The 16,433-nt window shown below is 40.2% G+C and overlaps 1 protein-coding gene across 3 annotated transcripts in view; it reads right to left on the bottom strand.

Moving 5' to 3' along the window:
• tgfbr3 (transforming growth factor, beta receptor III) overlaps positions 1-16,433 on the bottom strand; it is a 75,546-nt gene that overhangs the window by 43,123 nt on the left and 15,990 nt on the right. For all 3 annotated transcript variants that reach the window (XM_084355797.1, XM_084355796.1, XM_084355798.1), the window contains exon 3: positions 8,285-8,472. In XM_084355797.1, coding sequence (XP_084211923.1) covers positions 8,285-8,472 — 188 coding nt within the window. The remainder of the gene's footprint in view (positions 1-8,284; positions 8,473-16,433) is intronic.

Genomic DNA, 16,433 nt, shown 5'->3' with positions numbered 1-16,433 from the left:
TAATCAGCTGGAGCCTAAGTCTAAATTGTGATTTGAGCGCTTCCTATGATACTCTGATTACAGACTACATACATTGTGCTATACTGCCACGATGACAGACTCTTCTTTACATTGTTTTTTTATTTTTGTTAGGCTGTACCAAACAAAGGCAGAACAGAATAAAGCCACTCCAGGGGCTGATTTTAGATAGCATGCCATTATTCCATAAGCAAAAGAGGCAGGACGGTCGTGGCATGTTAAGCGTTGGCATCTATTGTGACTTTGACATATGTTTCCTAAACAATGGCATAACATCGCAATAACAATTATTTACCATGCGTGTTATATGGCAGTTGAGTTCATCCTTTGTTTGGAGGGTAAAAGGAGTTCCCCAACCTCACTGCTGCTTTTCTTTGAGTTAGCTGCTACCTGCTGCTAGCTCCTTTATAAATCGGCGGTGGTGGGTCGCATACATAGCATGCTGTCAAAGCGTCACACCCCTGTCCCGACCTCCATCTCTCCATCTCATCTCATTTCATAGATGTTCAGTTCAATTCAATGTGGACGTTATTATCATAAAATCTGGGGGGGGGGAATTGTCCCAGTGAGCAAAAGCTTTAAGGCATTCAATAACAGCGTAAGGCCGCACAAAAGCCTAAAAGCACATAGAAATAAAAAACGTTGCTGGCTTTGTGTGTGCAGTGTGTCTTGTGTGTGATCTCCACTCATATCTGACACTGCGCTCTCGCCAGATGCTTGTGCCTGGTGAGCTCCTCCAGCCAGTCACTCACACAGCCGAAGATATCTGCGAATTCCAGCTGATAAAACATCATCTGCTCTGCCTCACCCTGATTCAGAGCCAGTGGCTGTGTTTGATGTTTGCCTTTGGCTAAGCTGATTAGAGAAAGATGGGCGTTTCGAGATACCACCGGGCCCCTTTTGTTTATGTTCTACACTATCACCCGATTGTATGCCTAGACAGTCCTCTTTTTTTAGTTGCTTACGCTCTATATAGTTTGCAGCAAGTGAGGAACAAGGTGTCTACCATAGTGCCAAGCTCTGCATTAACGCACATGTGGTGGTGGTTTCTTGTTAGCAGGGTGCAAAAGGCCAGTTCAGTGTGTGACAAAGGGGAACATATGGAAAAATGTTCAAACTTGATACCTACACTGTTGAACCAAAGCAGGGGGAGCAGAAAAGCACACTTCAGGATGAGGTCATTGTTTTGGTAGAACTTAAGTGGCAAAACACCAACACCTTCAGGTCAATAGTCAACCGACGAAAATATATTTTGCCTTCAAATCCCAAGGGCTTTAAAGCTTGGATGAAACTTGAGCAGCAAGTCTGGTCTGGCGGTGTAGCTCACTCTGACTGTAACTCTCATTTGCTCTCTTGCTCTAGAAGATTAGATCTTTTTTATACAATCTAACTGAATATTGTAAAAATGAGAAAATTATTCGGCCATAATTTTAGGAAATCGCCACCCGCCAACACACACAGCCAACTTGGCACTTCAGGCAAACTATGAGTTGCCAACCCAGAGCAGTAACTAGTTCTATTCCAGGATACTGCCTCACAGCCCGGGCTGTCTTTCCGTCAGAAGCCCCCATGGGTATAAAACAGAGAAGGGGCTTCTGTTACTTCTGTTAGGACCACGGGAGCTGAAGAAATCATCACTCTTTACTTCAGACAAATGTGAATAACACTATCGAAGTTAAGAATTATTGTCCAGCCGAGCCAGTTTCAGAGCTGGTCATTTTTTGGAACCGGAGAGTTATGAATCTATGAAACAAACAGCCCACTGTCTAAAAGACACGTTGAGTAAAAATCCAGAGTATGATAAAAAGGACATTATGTGTTTGAAATTGCAAAGTAGCTCAGTAAAGCCAGCCAACAAATCTACCTCATAGTGGTCTGTCAATGCTGAGTGGGCAATTGTCTGGGGCAGGTTATGCTCTTATTGTGAAATATTACAAAAATAAAAATCTTCTTTAACTGATTGGACAAAACCAGTCTGCCATTTCACATTATTTTATATCATAATATAAACAAGATAAACATCTATTCTGGAAATGACACATTTCTCCTGAACAATCCACTGAAATCAGTTTCTACCAAGACTAACATTGTAACAAGTCTACTGCCAGGCTAGTCGGTTTGTGAGGCTGTACTTAGGCACAGTGGTGTTTTTAGCTAAATGCTAATGCCAGCACTGAAAATTAAGGTAAAGTGGACACGCTTCACTATAAAACACAAATGTCAACCTCATGATGGCATAAGAGAAAAAGTCTGAATCACAAAAGTCAGCAGGATGCATCATCTGAGAACCGTGAATGTCTGTACAAAATTTAATGGCAATCCACGAAACAGTTTATGGATTTTTCAGCTAAGTGGTGGACTGACCGACAACTGGCCGTCAGACTGACAGATCAACGCCGCACCCCTGGAGCTGTGCCTCTAGCATGGCTACAAAGCATTTTAGTAAAAGCTAAGCTAAACGGCTTATGATGTCTTTGGAAGGTAAATTCTGATCCCATCAGGGTGCTGCATGGAAATGATTGTTGGAAACTTACACGTTATTTGTTTTTCTAGTAGAGCCCAACCGATATATTGGTTGGCCGATATTCACATAAGTATTATTGGCCCCAAAAATCCAGTATCTGTAGGGCACTATTTTCTGGTTCGCAGTATTTCAACAATAAGAATATATTCACCTGCTCTCTCGTGGGCATTATGGACAGTAACTGGGGAATGAAATGTTGTACTTGAGCGCAGTTGTTGGGAAGCCATACTTGCTTTTAGTCATTCGATATCTGTGAGGAAACACTTGCAAAACTAAGCTGAACCAAATTCATTATTTGATGTTGACACAAGAGGGTAACAGCTGTTGTTACTTATTATTTTAAATCAGCAGCACCTGTATTAAATACAAGTGGTTTTTAAGATCATGTTATCTGGGATACATCAGGAACAATAAAAGAAAGAGTAACTTATTCATTACTTGCTCCATTTTAGCCTCACTCTTTCAACATTCTTACAACCTCTTTTAATAAAGCACAGACTGCTGTACAACTTTTACCTCAGCAGATTTGAACACATGGCTTCTACATCACCAGGTCCAAAATATTATTGTGGCTACTTCTAGCCTTAGGCGACTTAAATGAATGATTAGCATATTTTCTCATTCTGCTGTGTTATTCTATGGTGACTGCGTGCCCTGTAAATGTGAGCATATGCCAGATGAAGCACTATGCACAGTCACTACTAAGGTGTTCTGTTGCACTTAATAACTCAGCTTTGGTGTGGAGATTGGCCAGGAGCCAAAGTGTGTATTCTGAGTCAGGTCCAGCTGTGCATTTCTTTCTGCGGATAACAGTTCATACCCTTTAGTTAATACCCATACAGAGTGGGTTCACTGGCACAGGCAGGAAACAATTCATTGCTCTCACGTCTTTACTGAAAATATGGACAAACTGCAAGCCACGACTTTCACACATGGATGTGAAAGAGATGTGAAGCAGGCCTCACACATCGCAGCTGCAGGATGTGTGTGTATAAAACTGTCTGAAATTGACCATGTGATCCTCTTTGTCCACATTAGTCCTTGCACACCATGTGCAGCAGCAGATTTATTCCCAACCTGGTCAAGGCTTCACTTTGCAGACACTTAGTAAGGAGTCACTTGGGCACATCATGTTCTCCAGCAGCCCCTGAACCCAGACAGCCGAGGATCAGCCACAGGCACCTCCTGTGCTGCAGGCCATCGTAGAAAACATCCAAATACAGTCTGTTCTGTGGCCCAGACACCACATCCTCCCCCTTCAGCAGAGGTGAGGAAGAGAAAATCTACATAATCACAGTGACCAGCCACCCCTCCGCTGACTTTGAAAATAAGCAAAGGATACACATGCCAAAGCAAACACAGGAAAATACCAATTACTGAGAGTGAAATCAATTTGCAAGCTCCCACATCTGACACCTCCAATAGAATAAAAGACTAAACTTAAAGGAGTAGTTCAACATTTTGGAAAATACACTTTTTGTTTTCTTGCTGCGATTTATATAAGATCCATTCAACAAATGTTTCATTTTTACAAAATGTTTGTATGGATTAAACAAACAAGATATTGTGTTTGTGAATTTAAGAGGGGCTGTCACTAGTGAATTCAAGACTACTAATTAACTAATCTAATGAAGCAATCAAATAGTCAAATAGTGGAGATTTATCATATTTTTTTTCACCCAATAATAAAGATCAAGTCGAGTCAAAAAGGTCTCAAATACAACCAGTAAAGATTTGGCAGGACCAACCTGGGGTTGGAGGCTGTTTACAAATGAGCCGCTATCTTTTTGACTTTTTGACTTTCGTCTTTCGTTCTCTACATCTCAACATGAAATAACGTAGAAAACTATGGTTTAAACAAATATATTAAGTTATGTAAAGTTAAGTCCAACCTCTGTTTTTCTGTTGTTACTATGACCCATTGTGATGTCACTAGCTGTTACTTAAGATGCTGTTTTCTTTTACAGAGCTGTTTCCCTGTTTCAAGTGTTGGTGCTAAACGGACATGCTATCAAGAGTGCTATCAGCTGTTGAAAACAAAAGTAAATAGACATACTTCTTACAACGTCAAACTATTTCTTTAAGAGGGTGCCCCTTAAAGGCCTAGAGATGTTTTCCAAAGAGGTTATTGTTTACCTGGGCCAAACTTCCTAAATACATCTTAAGCCTTAACCCTTAGACTTCAGACAGCGACCACCTTTTTATTGTGTGTAAGTAAATGACTCCAGCTGCATGCATGCATAGCCATATTTTAGTAAAACTATGCGTGATTGGCACAAACTGAGCATGCTGACGGACAGAGGAGAAATGAATTATGCTGCAAGAGCAGTTTGAGAAGTTTGTGTGGGCGTCTAAGTTCGTCATGAAACTGGGATGCTGTTAGGATCCACTTTAACTGCTGTGAATTCTTTTTAAAATCACATTTCAGGCCTTAAAGGTGATAATCAACACTAATTTTCAATGGAATATTCCTTCAAGGAAGAGGTTGTTCAAGTTCATGTTCAATCATCCACACGATGAGATAAACCTCCACGCTTTCCTTGTTTTCAAACAGCTCCATAAATGAGGAATAGTTTTCATGCTTCAGATTTGTGTTGCTGAAGGGTAAATAATAAAGAGCTATGAGCATGCTTTTTCACAGGTGATAGCGTCCTTGCCCAAATGTGGCCAAGGATGTTAAACATGTTTAAATCCCCTCTGTAACTCTTTTTTCCACTGGAGGATTATCACCTCCTGCTGTCACGAAAGATCAGGGGCAGATCGTGTCAATGAGACTACAGTCTGACGCACTGTGTGCCTCTAAAGCAGCCTTGTTAAAGGCTAAGCACTTAGGAAGAGGCTGCTTGTGTCCAAGAAGGCCGATATGTGCCCATGACTCCAGGTGGAAATGCAATCAAGAACCAGAAAGAGAGTGGGCAGAGGGCATCTTATCTTATCACGAGCAGAAACATCCACTCACAGAATGAACTTCAGCAGGGCCACCTAATCTCACCCACAGCCCGAGTGACCTTCTGCAGCCAAGGCTGTAGGCAGGGGAACCGACAGCTGGGTTTCTGCCTCCTCCACAAAAGTCCTCACTTGACCATGGAGGTGATGGGTTACCAACAGCTGGATAAAGTGATGTGAAGCGATGGGATTCGCAGACTCGCAGACTAAAACTCTTACTATCCATCTATTCATAACAGTTATGAGTCTACAAAGAAGTCTATAAAGAGGACAAATACCAAATAAATACCCATTTTTAGTCGCATATATTCAGCACAGAGCCCAAAGCTAACAATTAAAATTCAGGTCTGGAGTTGGAATTTGTTTAATTTCACTGAAACACTCATCCGTCTGATTTAAATCCTTGAAAATAAACTCTGTAGAAGAGAGTAAAAATATTCACTTTGGACAAAATGTACAAAAGCATACAAAAATCTGCTCTCCTGCCAGGCCTCGTCAGTTGACAGCGTTCATGAACCATTATTTGGTCCATTGCTACCAGCAGAAAGGTCACATGAGAGCCAGTGAAAATAAGATTTAACAGCTCGTCTCGTCGGTTGTGACAGCTTTAACAGCTTCAAGTTTCAAAACAGAGAGATCTTTGTCATTTATGTCAAAAATGTACAGACTAGAGCTATGTCTAGTGATTGTTTTCATTGTATATTAATCCAAATGTACTCATCACAATTTCCCAGAACCCAAAGTAACATCTTCGAATTCTTCCTTTAATTCAACCAGCAGTCCAAAACCCAAAGACTCATTCATTCACTGTCATAAATCACATTAAAAAGGCTTATTTTGATGTGACAATCTACAGATTTTGGAGAAAATTCCTAGGAAAACTATACAAACTTTACATTAGGTGAAATTTGCCTGGAATAGCAGATGTAAATGAGAAACACTAAACAATCAAATACAAGACTTCTGGTGCTGTGAGGGCAACACAAATGAGAGGCGCTCACAGTCACTTTGCAATACATGAATATGAAAACATGCTGTGCTGTCATATCTCATATTAGGGCAGAATCTGTGTTGAAACAACACTGTGATACTTTTGTTTCTGCAATAAAAACTGCAGGACTCAAATTAAACAGAAGAAGTTATTGTTTTTCTTCTTTGTTCAAACTAAAACATTTCCCAATAACAGATGTGATATGTTTCGCAACCAATTTTCTTCTTTTTAGAGCTAGTTGCCCACGTCCATGTCAAAAAAATGTTTGTTAACTTGTTTTTTCCTTGTATGTGAAACCAATTAGTCCATTTATTTTCAATATCTGCTGCTGCTACTGGTTATTTACTGCAAAGGCCCAGTATATGCAGACCACACTGTAATTAAATAAATATCGATGGGGGAGTTTATCAGCTGGATTACACTGTTTGTAGACAATGAAAAAAGTTGAGTTTAGTATCAGGCAGGAAAAAAAATTGAATTTTGCACTATGTTGAGCCTATTTTGCTTCATTACAATGCATTTTTTGTGTCTTGTGTGCAGGCGTCTGTTGCAATGTCGATGCTGAATCCATTGCTAAGCCCTCCATAATGTTAAACATTGTAATCAAACAAAATTAGACAAATCAGTCCTGTGCTTTAAACCCTCTACATTACATTGTGTGGAGTAATCATGAAAGATTACGACAAAAGACACATGCATCTATCATTAAAGTTCATGTAGCTTCAGAACAAACACAGCCACTGAAACCAGAGGGATTTCAGGCTCATGCAAAATGCTCACACACACACAGCCTTTCTGTATGTTTAGCTTTGGCAATGCTTAGAGCTTATATCAGCAGTAAAACTGCAATGGCAAGTCCACACATGCTGCTTTTCACACTGCTGTGACTGAGGGGGGTGGGAATTCGGGACAGTTTAAAAATCCAGACGCAGCGTTTTTCACAGGCCACGGGCTCATGATTCATCTTCCAACTATGGCTAACTTTGAAAAGTCCTGCCATGAGACATGCTGTATAACACCTGAAGACAGGGAGTGGTTTCACATCAACTTTAGGAACGCTATCAGGAGATGAGATGTGCTGACAGTTTGAATGAGCCCAACAAAGAGATCTGCTCAGAGGTTGGAAAGTACAGCCATTTAAATGACTAACTGATCGCTGTCTTGTTATTCATCCTCTGGGGAGTCATTTGTTAGGTCAGATAAGCCTGATCATGAGGTCTGGAATAGGTTTATTTTAATGTACCTAGTGGAGCTTTGTCTTGACAGTGCAAACTTTTCACAGGATGGAGAGCTGAACAGTCCAAAATGGAGGGTTATGGCTCGGAGCTTATTAGTTGTGTTACCTTAACTTTTATTTAACCCTCTTACATCAAACTGTTCCATAAAAGAGGAATGGTTTTAATACAGTCATGAGACAGGAGGCAATGGTGCACTTAAATAATAAACTTAATAAATAGTACAAATGTATCGCCCTGTTAGGGTGCGGGAAAACAGTGCACACAAAATAGAAAGAATCTTTCACCTTTACAAATATCCACATGTTCCCGGCTTGCAAGTGTGTTAGCTATTAACTCACCGAATCACCAACTAATCCTGAGATAATTCTTGGCCGACAACAGCTCTAAATGGACTGTAATTAAATTGTGCTTTTATAGTCTAACCGACCACATTAAACACAAGACTGCGTTCACCCATTCACACACACTGGTGGCAGAGGCCGGCTATTACGGTTCAAAGTCTAATCTTAACAGTTTTTATTGTGGAGTGAATTATGGTGGTAGAGAATAGAACTCAGGATGACTCACTTCTGCCGGGGTGTTGTCTGGTCCCTCTGGAGCGTGTCCTCTCAGGTTGATGATGTGGACCTCCTGAGGCAGGCTGGTGGTGCCTCTGCTTGCACAGCCTGACAAGGCAGTGAAGCTCTTCGATGTGGCCTGCACCGGGTGTCCCATCCCCACTGGCAGCAGCTCACATGGGCTGCGGAAGAGCGGCCCTGCAGGGAAGAGAGGAACACAACACAGTGTGAATCGAACACTACAGTATGTGCAGGGATTCAAATGCCAATTCTTATGTTGACTTATTTATGTAAATCATGTATGAGCCCTCTCTTACACAATGATGTCCCTTGACCATTAAGAAAACTATTTTAGTGTCATCAGTATTAATGGATGGGGTAAGTTGTCACACTAGAACATTGTAGATATTCAATTTACATTTGTTGAGGTGTATGTGCAACTTGAACCAGCAAACTGTGCACTTTTTCTCAGTCCTCTATATTGTCATGTCGGTTTTTCCTCTGTAAAATGTCGTCTGACTGCCACAGGCTGAGTAACCTGTCAGACATATAATCACTCCCATAAGGTAATTTTATTTTCCTTGACTGTTCAAATCTGACCTTCTTTAATCTCTTCTTTCAGAACCAGATTTACACTTCATTTGCACTCCTGTAACTAACCATTAGCTGTAGCCTTCACTAGTTGCCTTGGAAATGTGACATGCTCCTGGACAATTTAAGGAGAAAAACCTGCCAGCATGGTCTACTTTAATGATTCGCTTCTTACTGTCCAACTCTCTGTGTGTCATGCTGCACAGGGCAAATCACTGAGCAATCTTAACCACTAAAGCAGACATATTTGATTGCTATCACAAAGCTTTACAAAGGAGCAAATCCCTGTTCTATAAAGGTCACGCCAGGGGAGTTTTCTGCATTATCTCTCAATGGGAAAGCCAGATTTCATAATATTACACTTTGAGGCTATCTTTCTTGACTAACAGATTTTAATCTTCATTGTGACTCACACTGACTCAGCCTTATACCTTTCACACTCTAAAGAAAATGCTTTTTTTGTTGCAAGTAGCGTTAGAAGAACAAAGTCCTTTTGTCTTTTGTCTTACACAAGCCTTTTCTAAAGGGGCAAGTAGTGCAATAATATGTTGATTTTTTAACATATGATGATTCTTCAAATAGTAGGGATGCACGATAATTTAGCTGCTAATGTATTATTGTTACAAAATACAATTTTGGTCAATAAATAAGTTTGTGACTGCGACTGTGAAATGCTGCAACCTGAATCTCTGCCCACACTGTCTGTGCTCGAGTTGCATTGTGGGTAATTTAGGCAACAGATTTTGACAAGGAAAAGGAATGTGTGGGATAAAAAGATGTTATCTCTGGTTCTGCTGAATCAATTTTGATGATAATGATGATGATGAACTGTCCCGGTTGTCTTTAAAAAGAAGAAAAGATTGAGAACGAAACCTCTCTCTTATATAAGTACATCTTGTTATGAGTAATTGTATGCCTTTAGTAGATTATCACATCTGGATATGTAAAGATAAAGAGTTAAAGATAAAGGTTTTTATGTCCTGACAAATTACTTTTAAAGTCTTCTTTAAAAAGATTGGGGCATTTTACAACAACAGCTTGACTTTATCTTTGTGGTTTTTTTGTAGGTTAGGGTTACACAAGCTCAAAATAATATTCACCAGAGTTTAATGAAAATGCCACCCTTCAGTGATTCAACTACAAACTAAAATTTAAATTCAGTTTGTTACACAGCTCGGTTTCTTAAATCTGTCCTGAGTAAAGTAGCAGTATGCTCTCATTTCAGTCAGAGACATCACAGCAGCAAAAAACAGTGACTGAGCCCGGTCGATCAAGCAAAGCAGCTCTCAGCAGGGTGTCAGGACACTGCAGCTCAGCCCGTTGGGTCTCTTTCTGTGTTTTGTCTACTGCACAGTCAGCTTTAATGAACAGTTCAGTGACCTGTGAAGGACTGGACTACTTGACTTAAACACAGATTCGCTTGTATACAGGATGGCACTTGGCATCCACATTTGCTCTTGCGTGACATGAGACTTCCTTTCAATTCACCACAAAGGTTTGAGGTGATTAACATGCTTCACTTTAGTCTGAGCTCAACCTCCTTTTTACATCTGTTTGACCCACTTAAACAACATACGGGGTGTAACTTGCACATAAGGACACACCCGTCTTACATGAAATCAGGGTGGCACAAACAGTGAGTGAGGCACCAAACAGCTCGTTTCCATTAAAGACTCTTGTATCCGATGACAACGTCTGTGGTCAGACTTATTTCTCGGGGTCAGACCTCGTGTTGTATCCTACAGACCTGTGCCAGCCAAGGCCCGTTAACATTTCAAACACATCACGCTAAACACACAGAGGTTGCCCAACAGCAATCAGATGGAACATTTGGAAATCATTAAAGTCTGAGTGAAAGACAGTTAGATAACAATGTTAAACTCTCTCCAACTGACTCCAAAAACACAGTGCCTCAGCAGTGGGGTACAGCAAGGGGGAAAACTTTTTTTTTTTTCTTTTTGCTCAGAACACATAGCTATTGTTTTCTCTTTCCGTGCCGTCCAATAAGCCTATGTTCACTCATCATAAAGCCAGAGACCATGTATGGCATAGCTCCCCTACTCCTTGTTGTGAAAAAAACACAGAGGCTTTATTGTTACCATATTTGTCTCTTGAGACAAATCCCAAGCCTTTGACAGATGTCTCAACCTGAACTGTGATGTATCTTGTTGCTTGTGAATTCAAGCCCAGACAGATTATCTTTAAAAAACGTATCAGGAGCGTACATATATTAAAAAATGGCAGGGACTGTAGTGATAAAAGGACGTGGCTTAATGGCAAAAACCTGTGGCGCATCAGTATTTCAACTCCCGCGTAGCCCCCCTACTCCCTTTTCCTCCCAAAGGACCGAAGCCTATTCCCTCTCCAACCATGTCATCAAGTCTCACTCCCACAAACACGTCTGAGGCCTCTCCAACTCACTTTTTCCCCCCACACATGGAGAATAACAAACAACTGCCAGACAAACAAAGAAAAACGTAGTTCTTTCTGGGAGACTGCCAAAAGATTACGCTACATGTTGGGCAATGATTTTTTTAAATTGCTTGAGAGAGAGAAAAGGGAGGTAATGGGGGAGACAAAAGTTATTGCATGGGTAGAAATATATGGGAATTCAAGGTTTCATGGTGTTGTTTTGCCGAGCCTTTAAAAGGTAATATATGTCAGCCTGTCCAATTTTTCTTTACTTCACAGATACAAATCTCAACAAATTGCCTTTTAAGAAAATACTCCCTAGCTATTCATAGTCCCAAGAAGATGATTCCTAATGACTATGGTGACTTCCCTGACTTTACACTCAACAGCTTATGCTTGGATTTTCATGGAAATTAGCAACATATATTCATGATCCCCAGAGGACGAATCCTGATGTTTTGGATGATCCCTGTTCCTATCGTGCCACTATCACTATCATTGACTTTATGCAAATGAGACGCGATGTGACGCAACGCCCCACACTTGCCACATTATTGTCTTATGTTGTGTGTGTTGAACAAGAGGAAATCTTGTAATGATCTCAAATTAACCACTTATCAGGTTGACAAAGTCTCACTGAAATCTTTTACTGCAAATCACTCAATCATATATCTATATGGACATACAGTAACTTCATTATAATAATCTACAGTAGAATAAAATGACCTTATAACCTTTAATAAAAACTTTTAAATGATAACGTAACAGCAGACAAAGACCTTCACTATTCCATCATCCGATCACATATGCTATTACCATCAGCCAACAACCTCCACAGACAGAGAAAATGTTTTGGACGGGGAAAAAACCGTTGCATCTGTTTGCCCTGCCACAGCTTTGTGTCTTCTGTCACCTTGTCTGTCTGTCTGCCTTTCTTCCTCGCTTCTGTTTCCTCGGTCATCGATGGGAGTACAGAGTATGTCCTGTCCAGCTGCTACTAGTGCCTTATAGCTGGCCAGGCCAAACGCCCACAGCAGACGAATGAGAGAAGCTCTTGTTCAATCTGCCTGAAAAACAAGTCCAGCCTGGGTCCACCAGACACTCCGAAAAACCATACCACAAATACCACCCCAACCTAACAGATACAGCAAAATCAGATAGCAAATATGATACTTCAGCTGTACCAGTAATATCTCACATTTATTAAATGTCTCCAGTAATGAGAGTAGCATGGCAGAGAGTGTAACCCTAACTACATCCTACAATTAAATATGCAGTAAAAAGTTGCCAAATTACTGCGGTTTACTTAGTCTACAACTGCATTGTGGTGCGCTACAATAATACCTCCAAACCTCAGCAAATTAGATGATAATTATCTATTGCAAGAATATGTGCAGAACTTTTTGTGCTTAACATTTATTGTGAAAATAGTGGAATCAAGTGGTGAGATGCTTCATTTCCCCAGGACCTGGCAAAATCTGATCCGTGATATCTGATATAGCATGTAGTGCATAAAGATGAATGATTCTATACAAAACTCTCATTAATTAACATCAGTCTCAATCCAGACAACCAAGTCATATTATTGACTCTGCAGCAGAACTACAGTAAATGTCAGGAGAGCTCGACCTACCCTCCCTTTTTGATTTTCAATCCTGATTAATCACTTTGTTAACATTCATGGAAGGGAAGCTCGGTTCTCATAGGACTCTCTGGGTCAGGCAAAATCAGCTAAGGACGAGGCTTAAAGGATAAGTACCGTTTTTTACAACCTGGACCTTATTTCTGGCAAAAGATATGGTCATTTACTCACCCAGATAACTTTGGTGTCATTCGGCGTCGTTCGGACGAAATTAGATCCAGTGTAGCGGCGATATATCCATATAATGGGAGAGACGGGGCAGCGACACACAGCCTCTATATAACGCATTATCTGCCACGAAACTAGTTAATTTCATCAATATTTTGTTACGATATGCTAGCGCTATTAGCCTCTGAGTCCGGGCTCGTCCGTTATCAACATCCGGGGTCAAACTAGCAGCAGCAGCTACAGGTAAACAAGGCGCGCTGTCGCGGGTGCGCGCGCAGCTCAGAGACGACATCTTCCAGGTCAGAGGTAGTAGCTCAGCCTACAGACCCCGGATGTTGACAATAGACGAGCCCGGACTCAGAGGCTAATAGCGCTAGCATATCGTAACAAAATATTGATGAAATGAACTAGTTTCGTGGCAGATAATGTGTTATATAGAGGCTGTGTGTCGATGCCCCGTTACTCCCATTATATGGATATATCGCCGCTACACTGGATCTAATTTCGTCCGAACGACGCCGAATGACACCAAAGTTATCTGGGTGAGTAAATGACCATATCTTTTGCCAGAAATAAGGTCCAGGTTGTAAAAAACGGTACTTATCCTTTAAGGAACAAAAGCTAACATGGACAAGATCCTGATCCGGCCCAACAGACTCAACATCAACATCTCATTCTCGCCTGAATCCCACCCCCTGCCCAGCTCTGAGGTCAAGACACATCCACGGCTTAACTGAAATTATGACTTGAATCGTATAGTATAAAATAGGATTCAAAAACTTCAAAGTAGGATCTAAATGTCCTCTAAGTGACCTTATATTTTACTGTAATATTTGCGATGTTACAAATCCAGTAAGGGGCTCAAAGGTTTAGCCAATAGGATCCATCAAAAGATGCTTGGTGCCGCTATCCGGAATGCTGTAGACATCTCACAATGAAAATAAAAAGGCGCCTTTAACATTTGATGACCGTCTTCATTGGAGTCAGCACTTCACTGACCCTATTAAAAATTAGGTTTTCAAAGTTACAGGTATCAGAACTGGTAACTATGACAAATGTCACATGTGTAAAAACTTCATGTAACAGTCCGAGATAGTGTGGCTTTAGCTGTGAAAGTGAGAAGGGAGTTTACCAGTTGGAAAAACTTACTCAGATCGTAAACTTTCATCACCACTCTCTGCCTCTTTCACTGTGGGTGGGCACAGTCACGGGAAGTTACATTTTACTTGAGCTGGAGTTTACCCAAACCACTTTAGCTTTGTACTCCACCTATATTTGGCTAAAACATATCAGTACTACAATTGGTAACTGAGTATCTGGTATAAAGTACATACTGAAGTGTGTTTCTGCATCAGACACATATATATGATGTTACCACATTTTCTCAGTCTTACACTGAACACGCAACATATGCGGGACATTCGTGGACGTGCTGCTGCAACACCACACTTACACTATAGTCATATAAGTGGTGCATATGTTTCATAGAGATCCACTCTACAAACATAAAGAAGGCCAGTCTTCTAGTAATATTTTTAGTGGGTCATAATGGGTCATAATATCTATATTTCCTTTATGAAAGTACTAGTTACAGGAAATGACTCAAGCTTAATGGCAAGTTTGGTTTTGAGAGTTTCTGTTAATACTTACTGTTTCCTGTCACCTGTTTCCTTCAATAATCGCTGACCAGAGAGATTGAAATGGACAGGATGCCAGGAAAATGTTAAAACGAAATTGAAAAAAGCAAACGTAAGCGATCAGAGCTTACTGAGCTTTCATTACCTGGTGACTCTGATAGACATGTTGCCATGGAGATGACAGATCTGTGCTTGGGTTGCAACTTTTTGGCAAAATTTCCATCAGATATTTAATTGGTGGTCCGTCCCTTCGACACCAGAAGTAAAGGACAAGAACATTAAAGACTCACACCTCAATCTGCTTATGTTTCTCCTAACTATCCCCATTTAAATGTTTTTTTCTTCTGTTATACATTTTTGAAGGATTAGCACTAAATATATACAGACTGAGTCTAGCAGCAATACTGGAAATGGCATTACAAGACCGACATGTGCAAGAGGAATTTATTTTCTGTCAAAAGATATTTATTATACTATTACTCTTTATTATTGTCTTACATTGGCTAATATGCATTTAGGCTTGACTGTGACAGAGTTAGAGGTAAGACAGGAAGTGAACATAGTAAATCCCAAATTAAGGAGGGAGAGACTAGAGATACTGATATATTCAAACAGTGTGAGGTCACCAGACACTTTTCACATTCTTTGGCAGGCTCCTTTTGGACTATAACCTCTTTTATGATTTAAGTACTAATGCTTCTTTCAGATATGTAGTATTTTTGACTATTATAACCTGTGATGAAATAAAGGTGCTTTCATTTTCACATCTTTCAACCACATTGTATATTAAGGGAGGAAAGTATACACTATGTAAAGTGACATTATGCAGACTACTGGTGGACTTAAGTGGGCTTGGAGTCACAACATAATGCTGTGATTAATTTATTATAATCCACTGAAGTGTTCTGTGTTTATACTTTCCCTGAATCCACACAAGCACTAACATTATGAAGTGAATACTTCGCTGTCAGGTAGGAAGATGTAATTTTATCCCACAAGTCACACAGTACCTCCAATAAAATCATGGGTGGAACAGAAATTATTTCATAGAAGATGACCAAAAAAATTAAAACCGAAGAATGCATGTACCACCATCAGCATCAGATACAAAAAACACTAACATAATGAGGGCTGCAAATGTTTCGTTTTATCTACATTGTCAAAAAAAAAAAAATGCCAATCACAATTTCTTTAATATATAACATTTCTGCATTAAATTGTCTGAAAACAACCAGACATTTGTTCTGCATTATGTTGAGTTGTGTACTTAGATTAACCATAATGTTTCCAGCAGAGAAAAATCTAATTTTACCCAAGCAAGCGTTTCATTTGGTTGCCAGTCACTATAACTTCCGGAAGAGAGTCAGAGAGTAAATCAACCGTGTAACCATAACCATCAGCATCCTGGTTGGTTCACAAGGGAGACAACAACTCCCATGATCCCATGCTGCTAACATCTTTTGTTTCATTTTGATTGAGAGACCCTAGTGGCAGAAATGACGTACAGTGCATTTAAAGCCCGAGATTTGCCTGTATAGTTGAATACATAAAAGTATTCAGTATACTTTCCCACTGGATAAAGAAAAGCATAAAATCCTTTTAATTAAAAAGCTGTAACTAATGAAAATTACTTAAACTAGCAAATTATTACATTGTATCAGCAAAGCTTCTATCAGTTGGTTGAACTCCAAGTTGAAACATAATTCATT

This window comes from Pagrus pagrus (genome assembly GCF_965226575.1).
Source record: "Pagrus pagrus genome assembly, chromosome: 6".
Taxonomy (NCBI): Eukaryota; Metazoa; Chordata; class Actinopteri; order Spariformes; family Sparidae; genus Pagrus; species Pagrus pagrus.
Note: the sequence above shows the minus strand (reverse complement) of the source record. Positions and strands in the feature narration are given on the sequence as shown.